General features: G+C 36.6%; 2 protein-coding genes across 2 annotated transcripts; one reads left to right on the top strand and one right to left on the bottom strand.

The window, feature by feature from the left end:
• The first annotated feature begins 3524 nt into the window (after window positions 1-3524).
• On the top strand, window positions 3525-7314 carry LOC131798911 (gamma-aminobutyric acid receptor-associated protein). Its single transcript, XM_059116574.2, has 3 exons — window positions 3525-3742; window positions 5099-5177; window positions 5753-7314. Exons 1-3 carry the CDS (start codon window positions 3653-3655, stop codon window positions 5938-5940), a joined length of 357 nt encoding a protein of 118 aa, XP_058972557.1. The 5' UTR covers window positions 3525-3652; the 3' UTR covers window positions 5941-7314.
• A 2540-nt stretch (window positions 7315-9854) lies between these two features.
• Window positions 9855-15324, bottom strand: LOC131798878 (uncharacterized). The gene is made up of 3 exons (XM_059116546.2): window positions 15278-15324; window positions 12835-13562; window positions 9855-11770 (listed from the first exon to the last, which is right to left on the bottom strand). The coding sequence occupies exons 2-3, from the start codon at window positions 13551-13553 to the stop codon at window positions 10411-10413; spliced, it is 2079 nt and encodes a 692-aa protein (XP_058972529.2). The 5' UTR covers window positions 13554-13562; window positions 15278-15324; the 3' UTR covers window positions 9855-10410.
• Window positions 15325-15328: the final 4 nt, after the last annotated feature.

Below are 15328 nucleotides of genomic sequence, written 5' to 3'. Positions count from 1 at the left end.
CTACCGCAGGCCTTACATACATTTCTTAATTTGATTCTTTTATTGACTTTCATTATGCTTCTTGATTTGTTATCATTTTCACTTTAACAATTACCGAGTTTGAATTTTGTGATTGTCATCACCAGGAGCCTAATTGAAACCGAAAGTAGGGACGGAAGAAGATGTAGATTCAACACTATTGTATATTTTCGATTAGTCAGCAAAGTATTAGTAATGACACAATGAAACTCAGTTTCTCGGATAATTCATTTTTTTAGTGAACCTGTGAATTATTTACTTTCTGGTTTTTTGCAGTTCATAACCTTATAGATCTATTTAAACAGCGGACAAGATTTCCGGTCTGTTTTTTATTTTCTAGTTTTCCTATCAGTTTGTCATTATAAGTAGAAGAAGAATAAATTGCTTCAAAAATGGCTTATAATCAAGCAGTAGCGGAGTTTTCCTCCTTGCTTACTTTGCCTTGACTAAACATTTAACGGGGGTGGTAGAATTCGAGACAGTTCTAGAAAACCTCGCCGGAATGTGTCTCCGGTTTGCATTTTTATAAAAATAAAAAATAACATCTACATTAGCGCACAGAGAGTGGCATGTTGCTCACGCACCAATCAGATCGTTTAGGGTATGTATCTCGCACCAATCAGATCGCCGCATTAGGGTATGTATCTCGCATCAATCAGAGCGTCGTTTTGTTCTTTGGTTTGAGACGTGTTCAAATTTCAACGAAGTAATGGGGGATTCGAAGAGAGCGGTTTGTGAAATGGCCGGAAACATCTTTTAGAATGAGAAATGTTGGCTTTTCTGTGTTTTTAACGTGTATTTCACTGCGCTTTATTAGAAATGCGATACTTCTGGACAGATGAAAGATTACCTGTAAGTAACGTGTTACTCGTGCTGTGAAAATGGTGGATAAATAGTTGTTCGAGAGAAAATGGAGTTCTGTGCACTGTAGCACGATCATGGTTATTGTTCCTCCACGACGAGAGTGAGTGGAAAAATTTTGAATCAAATATTACTTGAGGTGTTGATGAATTGCACCAAACATTTTGACTTGAGCAGTTCTTTAACGGCAGGCTGTGTTGCAAGATTCCTGATTTGTTGAGTGTGCCAATTATATTTTTCTGGATTGGTTTGCTCGGTGCTATTTCTCGATGAATTTCTGATCAAAATACACTACGGATGATTTTATGTATGTTTTCAAGGTCTGGAGAAAGTGATCTTGTGGAGTCGTTTGTGTTTGGCCAAGGACGAATGCAGATACCATCGTTAGCATGTTTATTTGATTTTGTTATCTGGAATGAATTATTAACGGCGGTAAGTCAATATGATGTGATCTATTAACGTCGAAAATATATCAAGTCAAAGGAACAGTTTTGGTCTTGGTCCGTATTTTTATCAACAAAATAAAAACATACCGCCCTAAAAAGATGATAATACGGACCATATGAGAAGCTGTCAATAGTGACATCTCGTCTACATCTATATCTACATCTACTTTTATTACGTTGGTAAACTCTGTACAGACATCACACCAACCAACTCGCGCGCAAAGTGAGAAGACTATATAAAGGCTTGAAATTATATTACGATTGATTTTCATCAAGAAATCGGCCAGGAATATTCCAAAATAGCGCAAATAATCGTGAAGGCTGATCGCGGAAAAGCGATTGCGTGACGCTCGGTAAGTTGTAAGATGACATGTTATCACATACCAGACGAAAAAACTCTTTAGATCTAGATTCTCAGTCTGCATTTTGTACGCACTCTGTAGTCTACATTTTGTGCCTAGTCTACATTTTATATTCGGTCTGCAGTCTGCATTTTGTACTAACAGGTATCCGGTACAGTTTATTTTTGGTTAAAGTTATTCGCACAACACACGCAATCTACCACAAAATACCTGTGTGTGAGTCAATTCGACATTTTCGTTCTTTTCCGCGTTAATACCCTTCTTTCCTTTTGTAAGAATTTAGAAATCACTTACAATGTTTCAAGTAATCCACTAACCCCCCAAAAAATAACTCGTGCATGCATAGTATGCCTATGTTTAAACTAGACGCATATTTGCGTTCACTCGTGCTTTCTGTTAGAAAGAAACTTTGTTTTTTTCTTTGTGCCTAATTTTTTTGTGAAATTATTGGTTTATCCTGTAACTTTTTTCTGTCTTGGTATGCCAGTGATGCAGGTTTCTCACATATGTATACAGAGAGCTGAAAACAGCATTTGTTATGTAGTGTAAAGACCCTTTTCTGGGGTGGGGTGGGGGGAGTTAGTGCCAATTAATGGCATTATTTCAATACTTGTTACTTGACACTTTTTCCATTGTTTTTTCCTTCTTTTTATAGTTTTTTCTTGATTAAATTTTGTTTTGCAGGTTAAAGGGTTGTAGTGGGCTGAGCCATTTGCCAAATAGGCTGTCTTCTTATGTGTTCTTTTTCTTGGTTGACAACAGATTCCAGGCTGAGAAAGCTTTTAATTATAAACAGCCCCAAGTGTTAGGGTGATGACACTTAACTCATGCAAGAAAACAAATTGCTTATTTTTCTAAATACCAAAAGAAAACAAAAAGTCACCACCAAAGCTTAGTAGCAGATGAATTACTAATTGTAAGAGTGGTTCCCATTAACCGTTGAAATATACTTCAGCATATTTTGTACTATTACCCTCCAATTGGTTTGTTTTTATTTGGAGTTAGCAAAGAGAGTATAAAGCTACAGCATAACTTGGATTAAAGTTTGGGGTTTCATTCACACTGTTTTGAGAAACCATTCTATTTTCAATATTCTCAATTTGTACTCCTCTCACTTCAAATATATCATTGTTGTGTATACTCTGAAAATAATGCACTTAACTATCAAGGGAAAATATTTCAAGAAGAACACACGTACCTTGAGGCAGCCCTCAACCATATAAATCTCTACTGTGAGAATAAAATATTTTGAACCCCATATTACTATAGCAATGGGTTGCAAAAGCAATACACCTTACTGTTAATATGAAATTGGTGTAGTTTTCAGATATGAGCGACTCAAAGGCTTTTTGTAAAGAGTTACAGTACTGATATCCCTCTATAGCAGTTTCTTGGTCAATAGAGTAGTTTTCACTATATTCCAGTTGATAATCAGTATCAAACACTTTCAATACTGTTGGTAGTTTGCCTGCATTAAAAAGGCCTGTCAGGGTAATCATGACAAAGTTGAATAAAACTGATTTCCAATGTTCATTATTTATTTTCCAATATATTATCATTTATATTTATATTCAAGGTGACAGTAATATGCCATTCACGAATAGTAATCTGGGTAGATTTGTAGTGTAATGAGCTATATGTGGGTAGGCAGGTATATCTGTTGACGAAGTGTAATCTCTTTAGGTTATTGAAAAATATCCTCCTTTGCACAACACAGGGTTGCATGGAAAAGCTGAAAGGTCCCAATTTCTGGCAACTTCCGGTAGAGTAAACCTGCTTCCGGTTTCTGTCATAATACTTCTAAAAATATGCTTAACTTTCCCTACGTCATAGAACACAACATCACGTGATCGACCTGGTGGCGTTGTGAAGCGCTATTTTCTTGTGCCTTCGGAAGTAGAACGCTAATATTTTCTCCTCTAGGTATAGTCTAAGGAAAACAGATTGCTTTTGAAAGGTGCATCGATGAAGTGGGAATACAAGGAAGAGCACCCTTTCGAGAAACGACGGGCTGAAGGAGAGAAAATTCGGAAGAAGTACCCGGACAGAGTTCCGGTAGGTAGGGCTCGCGACTGATCGAAAACTTACTGTCAATTCATGATTTTTATTCCTAAGATCAGTCGATTACTATTATTTGAAGGAACAACTTATGTAGTTTCAGCTGCTTAAGAGCTATGTTACTGTGTAGAAAGTGAAGTTGTTTCCAAAGCGAAACTTTAATATCATTTGAAGAAAATAAACATGGCGTCAGCGACAACTCTTGGTGCAACGTCACGGAATTTCTATATGTCCTTGTAGAGGAAATTGTCTTTTCCCTTTCTCAGAATGGTAAATAAACGCCGTGGCAAAGTTCACAAAGCTGTATTATTTAAGATCGACAGAATCTCCGAGTGTAAGCTATGTTTTGATGCCGTCTTCAGCTGTCTTTCTTGTGAAAACTGAAATAGCTGACGACTTACGAAAGCTTGTTTCTTCACTCGATAATGTTGCCTGACAAATTTTTGATCCAGTGAATCCTATTAAAAATGCATTGAGATTGTGTGAGAAAGTCATTTGATTAGACTGATAAGCTGACATATGTTAAGACTTTGTCTCCGAAATAAAAACTGGCGAAACAGTTCCCTGGAATATTCCAGAAAAATCGTGTGTATGGTAAAAAAAATGATTAAGATCGATTAAATAATAATAGTTGAAAACCTTGATGGCTTAACTTAAAAGAATATATATATATATATACATATGATATTTGTTAAAATCTATTTATGCATGGCTTCTTGTTGTGGCATGTTTTAATTCACTAAGAATTATTGCTTGCAATTTCCTACAGATTTCTTGTAGAGGACTACATTAAAGACCTAAATTCCTTTCTTAAGTTATACCCCGATGATAAATTTCACTGTAATTCGGTATGAGAGAATTTGAGTTGGTCATAAATAAACTTAGAATCAACAAGTTCTTTGAAATGCTTTCAGAGGCTGATAAATTAAGCTTTGTGAGCATTTTTTGACAAATTTCTTCTGTATACATTGAGGAGAAAAATTTCACCTTGAATTCTGAGATCTTATTGAGGAATTTAACTATGACAAAACAATTAATTTTTTTACTGTAGAAGAGTGTAGGTGTATGATGACTACAGTGTGGGAATGTTTTGGATGGTGCTGAGTCATCACACATTTCAAAGCAGTATCATGAAACAGTGGCACTTTATTGAAGAGTTTCAAGTTGAAATGAAGGGGAGATGTAGAAGCAACTGGTAGTTGTGTGAAATTATCCATTATATTAACTTAAAAAAGTGAAAATATGTAAAGTGGACCCTCAATGGAGTGGACAAAAATAATAAAGTGACCACCTGTCAGTCTGGATTTTGTTATTTTGCATTGCATTTATTGTTTTGTTCTTCTCTTTCATAAGGTTATTGTTGAGAAAGCACCAAAAGCAAGGATAGGAGACTTGGATAAGAAGAAATACCTGGTTCCCTCAGATTTGACAGGTTTGTCAAAATATTAAGTTCAAATAGGATTAAGTATGTGATTGTTTATTGAATGTGGTTCCCACTAAGGATACATTTTTTTTATGATGACTTCCCCCATCAGCTCTTAGTCTTAGTCATGATTAGTTTCTAACATGAAATGAGATGGTAGTATGGGAAACCATGATGGTTTTACTCTTTTAGGTTGCTGTTCTGAAATCTAATCACACAAATTTATGCAAGTTTCCTGCATTACAAGCTACATTTTGGCGTGGGTGAAACTCATTGACAAAGCAAATGAAGGTCCCATAGCCTTGTTATTCAGCATTCCTACCCATCTTCTATTGGTTATGAAGGCATGTACTTAGTTCTAGTTAGAAGAAGTCTTGGAAAACAGTTATTGCCAGGAAAACCAAAGGAAATAATTGAAAATTTTGTCAGAACAACAAAACAAGAGACACCTTGATCAGATGTCTCTTTACCCATTACAAATAAACTAATACTGATCATTAGTCGTAGAAAGTCATGCAATTCTGTGACAGGAAAAGTGGTCATGTGAAAATTAATATTGGTGTTTTTACTTTTATCTTCCATAGTTGGACAGTTTTACTTCCTTATTCGGAAGCGAATTCATCTCAGACCTGAAGATGCCTTGTTCTTTTTTGTGAACAATGTCATCCCCCCCACGAGTGCAACGATGGGTCAGCTTTACCAAGAACATCATGAAGAAGACTTCTTCCTCTACATAGCATACAGTGACGAGAGTGTCTATGGAGCTCAGTAGAAAAAAAAAAGGGATATTTGTATAGTTGAACTTTTAATTTGGGTCAGTGAGGCTGTGAATGAATTCTTTTAGCAGCTGTAGTCAAGGTTATAAAATTATTACAAGTACAGTAAATAGAAAAAGTGTTATTGCTATATTTTGTGGTTAGTAATTAACTTGCTTTGGTCAGCAGTCATAATGTGTAAAGTACATGTATATTTTTGTTGCAAGCAGGCTGCTTTGCTGAATTCAATCAAAAGTCTCATTATTCCAACAAGAGCTTAATTGCCATGACAGTAGCTCAGTAGACAAACTTGAAGTAATCAATGTTGAAAACTCGATCAGTTATGCTCCCTTCCAAAGGTGTTATACCATCCTTTCATCCATTTACTTCCCTCTAGCTGATATAAAAAGTACTCAGATACTGATTAATTCTGGTTCTCAAAGGGTTTAAGCCATACTTCACTTAGGGGTCACTCATTTGGGGGAACTTTTTCTCTGTCCAACCATTTTCTTGCTTTAGTACGAGTTATCAGGGTCAACATGGCTGTTGTTACTACTGATAATATCTTGCATTATCTTCATGTAGGTTAACATTTTGATTCTATAGAGTGAACAGTATTTAATTATCTTCAATTTGTAATACATTGTTAAAGTTCAGATGATGAGAATGAGGAAAATTATAAAATACACAGAAGTTATTGTGTTCATGTAATAACACATAGCCAGTGAAGAATTTTCTGCTTGTTAACCAAGGGAATTTCTGTCCTCTCAGCTCCCAGAGGTAGTTCTGAAATGTACCATGACAGCTGAAACAGAGCACATTTTCAATTTACACCGCGAAACCACCACCTGGATCTTCCCTTCAGTGGAATAACCAGGTGCCCCCTTAGAAATATGGGGTTTCCAAAACAGTAGTTAGTTGCCTGTGACACCCTAGTGCTGGTGAAGCACAGCCCAAGAATAGGTTCAACACTCACTGTTTAATCCCTTGCACATATATGACCTTGAAAAGTTTGCAGCATTTGTGATGAATGATCTTTAGTTTTTTGTTGGTTACCGTGTTCTGTATATCTTTCTCATCTGCTGCCACTTTAAGAAGTTACATGTATTTAGAGATAAAAATCTGTTGTGGTGTAGATTATCTGCAATAGATCTCTTTACAACTATGGTGGTGTGAAAGTTGTCCCTTCCCCTCTGTGCATTTTATTTTAATGATTATCAATAAATCAATTTGTTGACCAATATAATTTTTGGTAAATGGGTTTTATCCTACGATAGCTGAAGACAGTTTTGGACAAGGGTTTTAAACTGTAAAGAAACTAGGACACTTTGTATCTGTCCATTTGAATTCTTAAAACCTGGAATAAAGAAATTTAATATCATCAATTCAAACGATTGGTGTGTTGTTATTGTTATACATAGCACAATAATGAATAAAAATATAAACCTTGAGATTGCGTACTTGAATTTCACCTCGAAGTATTTAATATATTGTTTCTGACTACTGAAGGGTCATTAGGACCTGTACATACAAGAAGTAGGGTTATGAGAAGATTCCCTCTTGCCTGTATGACTGTACTGTAGTACATTTTCAGAACACCTATGTCCAATGCAGAGCTGAAATTTAAGTAAAATATTTTCAAGGAAACAATAAAGCCTCTGAAGAAACCATCTCTTTCGGTTGGGTACTTGTATCAACCCTACTTCTTGTATTACCATTTTCAGCAGTGTGGAGGTTGAATTGTATTTTAAAAGTGAAGAAGCTGAGACTCCTTATAAAAGTACTTGAGAGGCAGCTTAGTACGTGAGTAACGATAGGGGCAACCTGAGGCGTTTACGGACTACCCCCTTCTTCGCGTGCTTCGGTAGCCGGTCTCTGCGGGAAGATAAGTGGAGGGTTAACATATTGGGACGTAGAAAACGTGTACTCTGTAGACTTGAGAAAAAACAGAAAGTTGAAATGGCTTGATTCGATTACAGGGCTTTCACTTATCATGCCAGAATTGGGTGTTGTGCAATAAGATCAGTGTTATTTTACCACCGTGTCTCTTTGCTTTATAGGCTGGGAAGGAAGCGCTGGAAACGGCTAAAGAAGAAAAATGTGTTCAGATTTGAAGCCGAACCCCTGAGAATTTGATAGAGGAAACTTGAGTACACGACTGAGAGCTTCCTATGGAGTAACAATGAAGGAGGGACCGGGTAGAGGATTTAAGAAGACAAAAACTAATAGTGGCCAGGCAACCAAATTTCCTATAATTCAACATGTTTTTACATCATCACTTAAATGCATCAGCTTTAAGCATTTTCGAATTTACGTTCTTTAATTCAAGAAAGATCAAGGACATTTTGCAGGAGTAAAACTATGAAGGTTAAGCATGATAATTGTCACTATGGCAAACTGTTCCGGTCTCGCTACCGGTCCGTATCATTGTTAAATCTGGTACACTTTGCCGTTTAGTTTCCCTGAAATCATTATTAGGGTAAACCATTTCATTTTCGCTATGAGGTTGTTCCGTGGTCTGGTCTGGCACGCTTTCCCACTTAGTTCCTCTTCCATCCGCACAGTTTCTACGAGATAGAGGCACTAGGATATGCGCAATACTTTTTAGCTTTTGAGGGTTGCGGCGGGTCTCGTCATTCTTAAAGGGTAGTGTCACCCTTTGCGCTATGATTTCTCCGTTTTTCGCCCCCGTCATTTTTTCCGCGCACTCCTTTGTTGAATTCCTGTCATCGAAATCTTCAAGGAACGTATCACCGATTGTGCTATGTGTGACAGCTCCATCCTTGGACTGATTACCTGTGATATCCTCGTCACCAACCACCGAGCCCGCCAAAGCTTGAGGGCTATCATCTGGAAGGGCAGCAAACGGGACAGATTTCCTGGAGACTATGGTATCAAGGCTATCAAATATATCCCATGGATTGCTTTTCGTTGCTTTGAATTGGAAAAATGCTGTTTCGGTCCGTTTTGATGTGCTTTTTCTACCCTTGCTTGTTTTTCCTTTCGTGCGTTGGTTCAAGAATTCATCATTTTCGCCATTTGACTCTTTGGTGTCAATGGAATGAATATACTTTGCTTCAGCTGTTCGTCCCGATGAACGTGAAAGAGAAACACCCATCTCTTAACATGAAAAAACCCTCGCTACTCAGGTTGTGAAAATTTCTGCTAAAAGTCCTTGCGACTTTGCGTCATAAACACGCAACTCAGTTACGCGAAATGCTACGTAACACTTTCAGCGCGCACAAATCTTTAGGTAGCGGGTGACATTGCTACGACACAGGCCGCAGCGACTGTTCTCTTCGCGTCACTTCGTCAGATAGGTTCCGAAAAAATACGATCCTTTATCAGGGGACCAGAGAACGTTTTTCAAAGGGTGTCTAAGTTTGTTTTGTGCGAGACCATTGTGGTGGAACAATTACTAAGTACAGTAACCGCACCTTTCTATTAATATGAGTTAGGAAGTAGGTTAAGAGTTTTGGTGGGTAATTTAGTGTTAACAACTAAGTTGAAACGTAAATTAGCCACCGTAAAGGGTAGTGGCTAATTTACGCTTTCAACTCAGTTGTTAACACTAAATTACATGCAATACTCTCCCACAGACGCAGCACCACAGTTTCTTTAGAAACTTACCCCTTTATTTAAGAGTTTTGGTGCACTGTCATTCCTTGCCAACAAATTGTTTTAAAACCAATTTTTTAGGAACCTTAAAACAATTACTTATTGAACAAGTACTGGATTGTTAGATTCGAAATATCAAGTGGATGCTAGTATAGCCAGCGATGGAAACTCAGTTTCACTGAGAAACTTAGAAAAGCGGGTACATTTGACACCAACAGGTCATTCGAGGGGCCATCTGAGTACTGACAACTCACAAAAAAGTTCAAATGTTCCGATAGAAAACGAAGAATCCAAACCGAAGAATAACTCGCAATCGTATTATAGCAATTTTATTCGATCTGAAATCAAATAAATATGTTCAAAGATTCTATTCACTAAATGCAATCTCATAATTAATAGAAGGAACTACAAAAGCGAAATAAATGCCCATGAGAGCTAAGAATGGATGTAAGCGAACCTATGGGGTTCTTAAAACAAGCCTAATTACAAATGCTTTAAACTCCATTGGGTAACCGAGAAATCTAATCCTAACTTAACAGTTCAATAATAATTTTCGGTTCATTTACTTCTATGGCGAGTTTTCTTAAATTTCCTTGAATACAGCATATATAAATCCGGGCAACAGGTAAGCAGTAAATACTCTGATCATTTCAGTACGACTGTCGGCAAACGGTTGTCAAGTTTGTAGTACACATTGGTTATTATTCTATACTGGCAATCATATAGCCAGAAGTAGTGGATACATTTTACAACTACAAGTTAACTTTTAACATAAAAAGGAAAATTTGCACCAGTTGATCACCTTAAATAACCTCCTCACTAGAAAGGAAGTGTGACAACTTATATGTAGATTGATCACAATTAGTGAGTCACTCTGTATCAATGTCCATTGGGGATTGGAATGGCTCCCTGTTTGAGTCCAAATGTGACGAGGTTGGAAATTGTTGTGGAACCTGTTGTGCTCTATTGTCAGTCGTCTCTTGAACCCCTTGAGCTGAAATTAAAGCCTCACCACCAGCCTTTGTAGTTATGACAATGAGATAACAACAACACCTGGATACTGCAGTGTATAGCAACTCTTTAGCACATCCATTTCTTTCTGAATCATCTTCGTATGGAGGATTATACAAGATAACCACTTTAGATTCAAGGCCCTTGAAGCACCTAATGCTTTCCACCACAATCTTGTTGTCATTCTTCTCAACTAAGTTGTCTGCAGTTTGGGTTTCAACGCTATTTTTTGAAAGTGCCTGTCTGAAAGATTTTCTTTTGGCTGCTGTTTCAACAAGAATACAAATGTCCCTTTCTTGAACATGTTCTCTACGTAGATCTTTCAAATGAGGAATGATTGTGCTGGCACCTTTTTCGTCTGAGATCACTTTGCTTTCCAGAGAAGTATCCCATTTGATTGGTAAGCCATATTCTTGATGACCAAGTGTAATGCCATTTTCAGATGTCATCAATGATTTAAAGTACTTCTCTGACTGCTTGAAAATATTTCCTGTGTTGCGAAGCACTTTCTTGAGCTCTGCACTGTTTTGGAGATATCCTGAGAACAATTTCAGCAGCTCTTTAGAGAAGTATAGGTATTGATTTGTGTCATACATGACCCAGAAAAACCCAGTAGGCTTCATCAAGTCTTCTAGCTCAGCCTCTTCATTGACATTAGGTGTCACAGAGCTCTTGTGCATCAGTTCAAGAAGATCTGGCCACTCACTTCCAAACAAGTCTTGACCTTCATCTACCAAAATGTGGTCATACTTTCCACGGAAATCTGATGTCTGGGTTGAGAGCCGCTTGAAGGCAGAGCTAACAGCCTCCTTTTTCTTATCGTCAGTTAATGGAATTTGGCGTGAGCAATTAACATCCATGATAAGTTTAGTAAGTGTTTTAACATCTAAGAAGTTCCCTATCACACTTTCAAGATCAGGAGACTTTACTAGTTGGGTTTCAAGCACTGACTGTAACTTCTTGCATAACACAGCATTGAAGCATACAATAAGAATATTCTCATTTTTTTTATGCTCTAGAATGGAACTTGCCAAAGATTTTGCCTTCTCCAGCAATAGCATTGTCTTGCCACTTCCAGCTGGACCCCTAATCCACAGTTTGGGAGGATAATGACCAACCAGCAACTCCACTTGTTCTACTGTTTTGAACATCAAAGTCTTTTCAATGTGGTTAATGCAATTGTCAAGGAGTGGACTGACATGGACCATGCCAACAAATCTAATTGAAAAAATGTACAAAATGACATTATGTCCATGTTAACATGCATGGTCAGGCACTTAATGTGCAATTTGTTTTTTATAACCAGTGGCTCATGCTTGTATCAATGTATGGTATGGTTATAATCATAAATGTCTATCACACAATCCTCAATGTTAGTCAGAGTCCACACATAAAAAGAATTCAAATTTAATGTGCATAAGTACCAACAATTACTATGCTCTCCCAAATACCTGTATTTGAGCAAAGTTTGCAAAATATGTCATTTACATTTCTAAAGTTATTTTTTGATTAATCTTTTTTAATCAAAATTTATGATGTCATGACATTCCAAATTAGCATGAAACAAAAACTTGATATCTTGGAAACAAAAGAACATATTTTAAAAAAATATAAACACCATTTTTGTTTTTTTTTTAATTCTTTCATATAAGAAGCAATTGTTTTGCAATGTCTTTAAGACTAATGAATGGAAAGGTATGAAACCCCAGTGCATGTCAAGAAATCAACATTGTCTAGCCTCTGTGCTCCATTTTTTTGTCATTGAGAGTAATAGAAAGCGAGCAACATGTAATTTACAATCAAACCATATCTGATAACTGGTGATAACTGGTGTTTTGAGACAATCATGCAGCACAAGATAACACCAAATGCTTGTGAAAAAATGCGCCTTCTATATTTTACCTGTTGTCATATTTTATCTTCAGACTAGCATTCTTGAGCAAGGTGTAGATGCTCTATTCCCCAAAAAACAAGAAGAAACAAGAAAATCCTAAACACAGTTTTTTAGTTCAAAACGTGCAGATCAAGTTCCTATGAAAAACTATATTAGGTTTTGATTTAAAGTGTTGTCAAATAAAACTGTCTTTAGTTGGAAAATGTCTCGCATGAAAAAATAAGCTCTGCCAAAACTGTTAAAGTAAGTTAACATCCAAAAACAACATTAACATTATTTTATCAAGCTTTAAGAAAATGTACACTTTAATAGGGAAAGTGTGAGACATTGGCATGCTATTTCCATTTGGCTAAAAGATGTAACAGGTTGGTTAAAATACAGCACTCACCTCATTACCAGATACTCATAGATGGTTTTATCAATTTTTGGATGTTTTTCACTATCTGGGAACTTGCCGTACCACCATTTAGAAAATGTTTGTGCATTGGTACAGTCCTCTTGATAAAGTACATGGTCCTTTGCACTAAGTGACTGACCTCGCTGAGTATTTGGCAATATCACAAATGCTGGGAATTTGTCGAATATTTTGCCCACTTGCTTATTGGATATTATCCCAGCTTCCATCATTTTTTGGCAAAATCTTTCCAAAGATACTTTGTCTTTTTGAGTCTGACTGTCGGCTTTATGATGTCCACCTGAAGTTTTTGTTGCTTTTACTTGGAAAAACACAACCCCATGGACATGATGTACTATAACAAAGTCATGTTCACCCATTACCCAATTTAACATCTTAGTACTTGATATCTTACCAGACTGCCACATAGGAATGTACTCACTAAATTTATAGGAATGAATAACAAACATGGGTTCCTTCTTAATTTCACCAAATTCTTTCAAAATGTCAAAGAAATGTTTTTCTGTAATTTCCCCTAAATTTGGGTTGTTTGCCTTAGATATGAAAGAGCGAGGGACCATGTGAGTGCCTTTGGGATTTTTCCAGTCTGGATAGTAATCACATAGGCGGGAACAAATTTCCTCATCTAAATCACGTCTTCCATTATCTTGCAGATCTTTCTCTCCACAAGATCTCACTAGATTGTGATACATTTTTAAAACCTATGAAAATTAACAAAAGTCAATATCAGCAAGCTGAAAAAATATTTAAAATACAGTAAGTAAATATGTGTTGCTGCAACTCCATTCCTAAAGTGAATTCTGAGTTTTCACAGAAGCAAGTGAAATCTTACAGTGTAAACATGCACAGTTTTTAAGTGTCATTTTGATAAGGATAACAATAGTTCCCCAGTAATTTGTTTAAAATTAATAAAGGGGTAAGTTTCTAAAGAAACTGTGGTGCTGTGTCAGTGGGGAGTATAACTAGATAATTTTGGTTTTATCAACTGAATCGATAGTGCAAACTGACCACCTTGAAAAGTATCAAAGCTTTAAACCTCTTTACAGTTGCCAATTTACAGTACAATATCAACTAAGTTTAAAAAACCAAATTTATCTTGTTTAAAATTACTTTGCCATGTTTATATTATGCGACTAAGTTTGTGAGAAAATTTTCTTGACCGAAAAAGTGAAAGAGAAAAACTCTGTTCTCACTGAATCACTTTTAGGGGACACAGGAAGAATTGAGACTGCCACTAAAATAGGTGTATTGTTATTGACATACATGTCATTATCATTCTCTAAAAGAATTTTCAAAATCAGAGGATATGGACCATCAGGTCCAGCTACTTTATGAATAAACAATCTGTTCAGCGGTTGATCATTTTTCTCCCAATCTGCAATTAACCCTTCAACTCCCAGAAGTGATTTATATGTAACTTCTCCCAACAATATCCATCAAACACATACTGAGATTACTCAAACTCATCAGTTAGAGGTTATCATGATATAAGACCAAATTCTGGTTACTAAATTACAAGGAAATGTGTAACAGCTAGATGGGAGAATTAACAACCAAATCTTGGGAGTTTAAGGGTTAAGAGGCCAATATTCTGACAACATATTTTATTCTGGTTTGAGGACCATGAAGCAATAAAAGGGTATTACTTATACTCTTTGGATGGGATGGCAGTAACCATTTTTAAACTTCCTATCCCTATATGGCTTCATATGTAGGTGGTACATAAACTTTGTGTGTGCCTGGTATGCTGATGAAACCTCATGAATATTTTCAGTATAAATGTACACGTGTCTATATCCTACATTCTCCCTAACGTAAAGGGTGTATCTGAGGTTCTTTGCTGCTGCCTAACAACATCAAGGCATATGAACCAATTTTCAAGTTGAACACAACACTTAGATCTCACTTAGAACCCCTGGAACCATCGAAGCAAGACGGTGTTGTTTACAAGATCCTATGTCAATGCGGCAAAGTGTACAACGGTGAAACTGGGGGATCAATGTGAGAAAGGATAAAAGAACATGACAGAGACAACACAAAAACACAGCTCAAAATAATTAATGCATCGCTGAAGAGGAAACGTGACATTTATAGAAAACTTGTTTCAGTGCCCGACTTATAACTTGAGACCCATCTAAAAACACAACTATCTCAATTTTCGTATTTTGTAGTCTTTGGCATCCTTTTGAACGAAAAAGGACCTCCAAACACAAATTTCCTTAGAATTATCAGGTTCGCGCGCTTCTGGAAGTTGAGTTTCCTTGAAATTCATCGTCAGAGGAAAATATTTCCACCCAATTTACCTCTTCTCTTTCCCTCTTTTTCGATGAAGATGATGTAGAAACTATTAACCACTTTCTGAGAACATAAATCGCTTGGGTAACTACCGAATATTAATTACAGTAATTAAACTTACTTTTCACAGAGGAACCACCAGGTCTCGATACTTAACTTTCCCGCTTGTTCA

This window comes from Pocillopora verrucosa, chromosome 9 (assembly GCF_036669915.1).
Source record: "Pocillopora verrucosa isolate sample1 chromosome 9, ASM3666991v2, whole genome shotgun sequence".
NCBI lineage: Eukaryota > Metazoa > Cnidaria > Anthozoa > Scleractinia > Pocilloporidae > Pocillopora > Pocillopora verrucosa.
The sequence above is the reverse complement of the archived record's forward strand: the minus strand, read 5'-3'. Positions and strand labels throughout refer to the sequence as shown.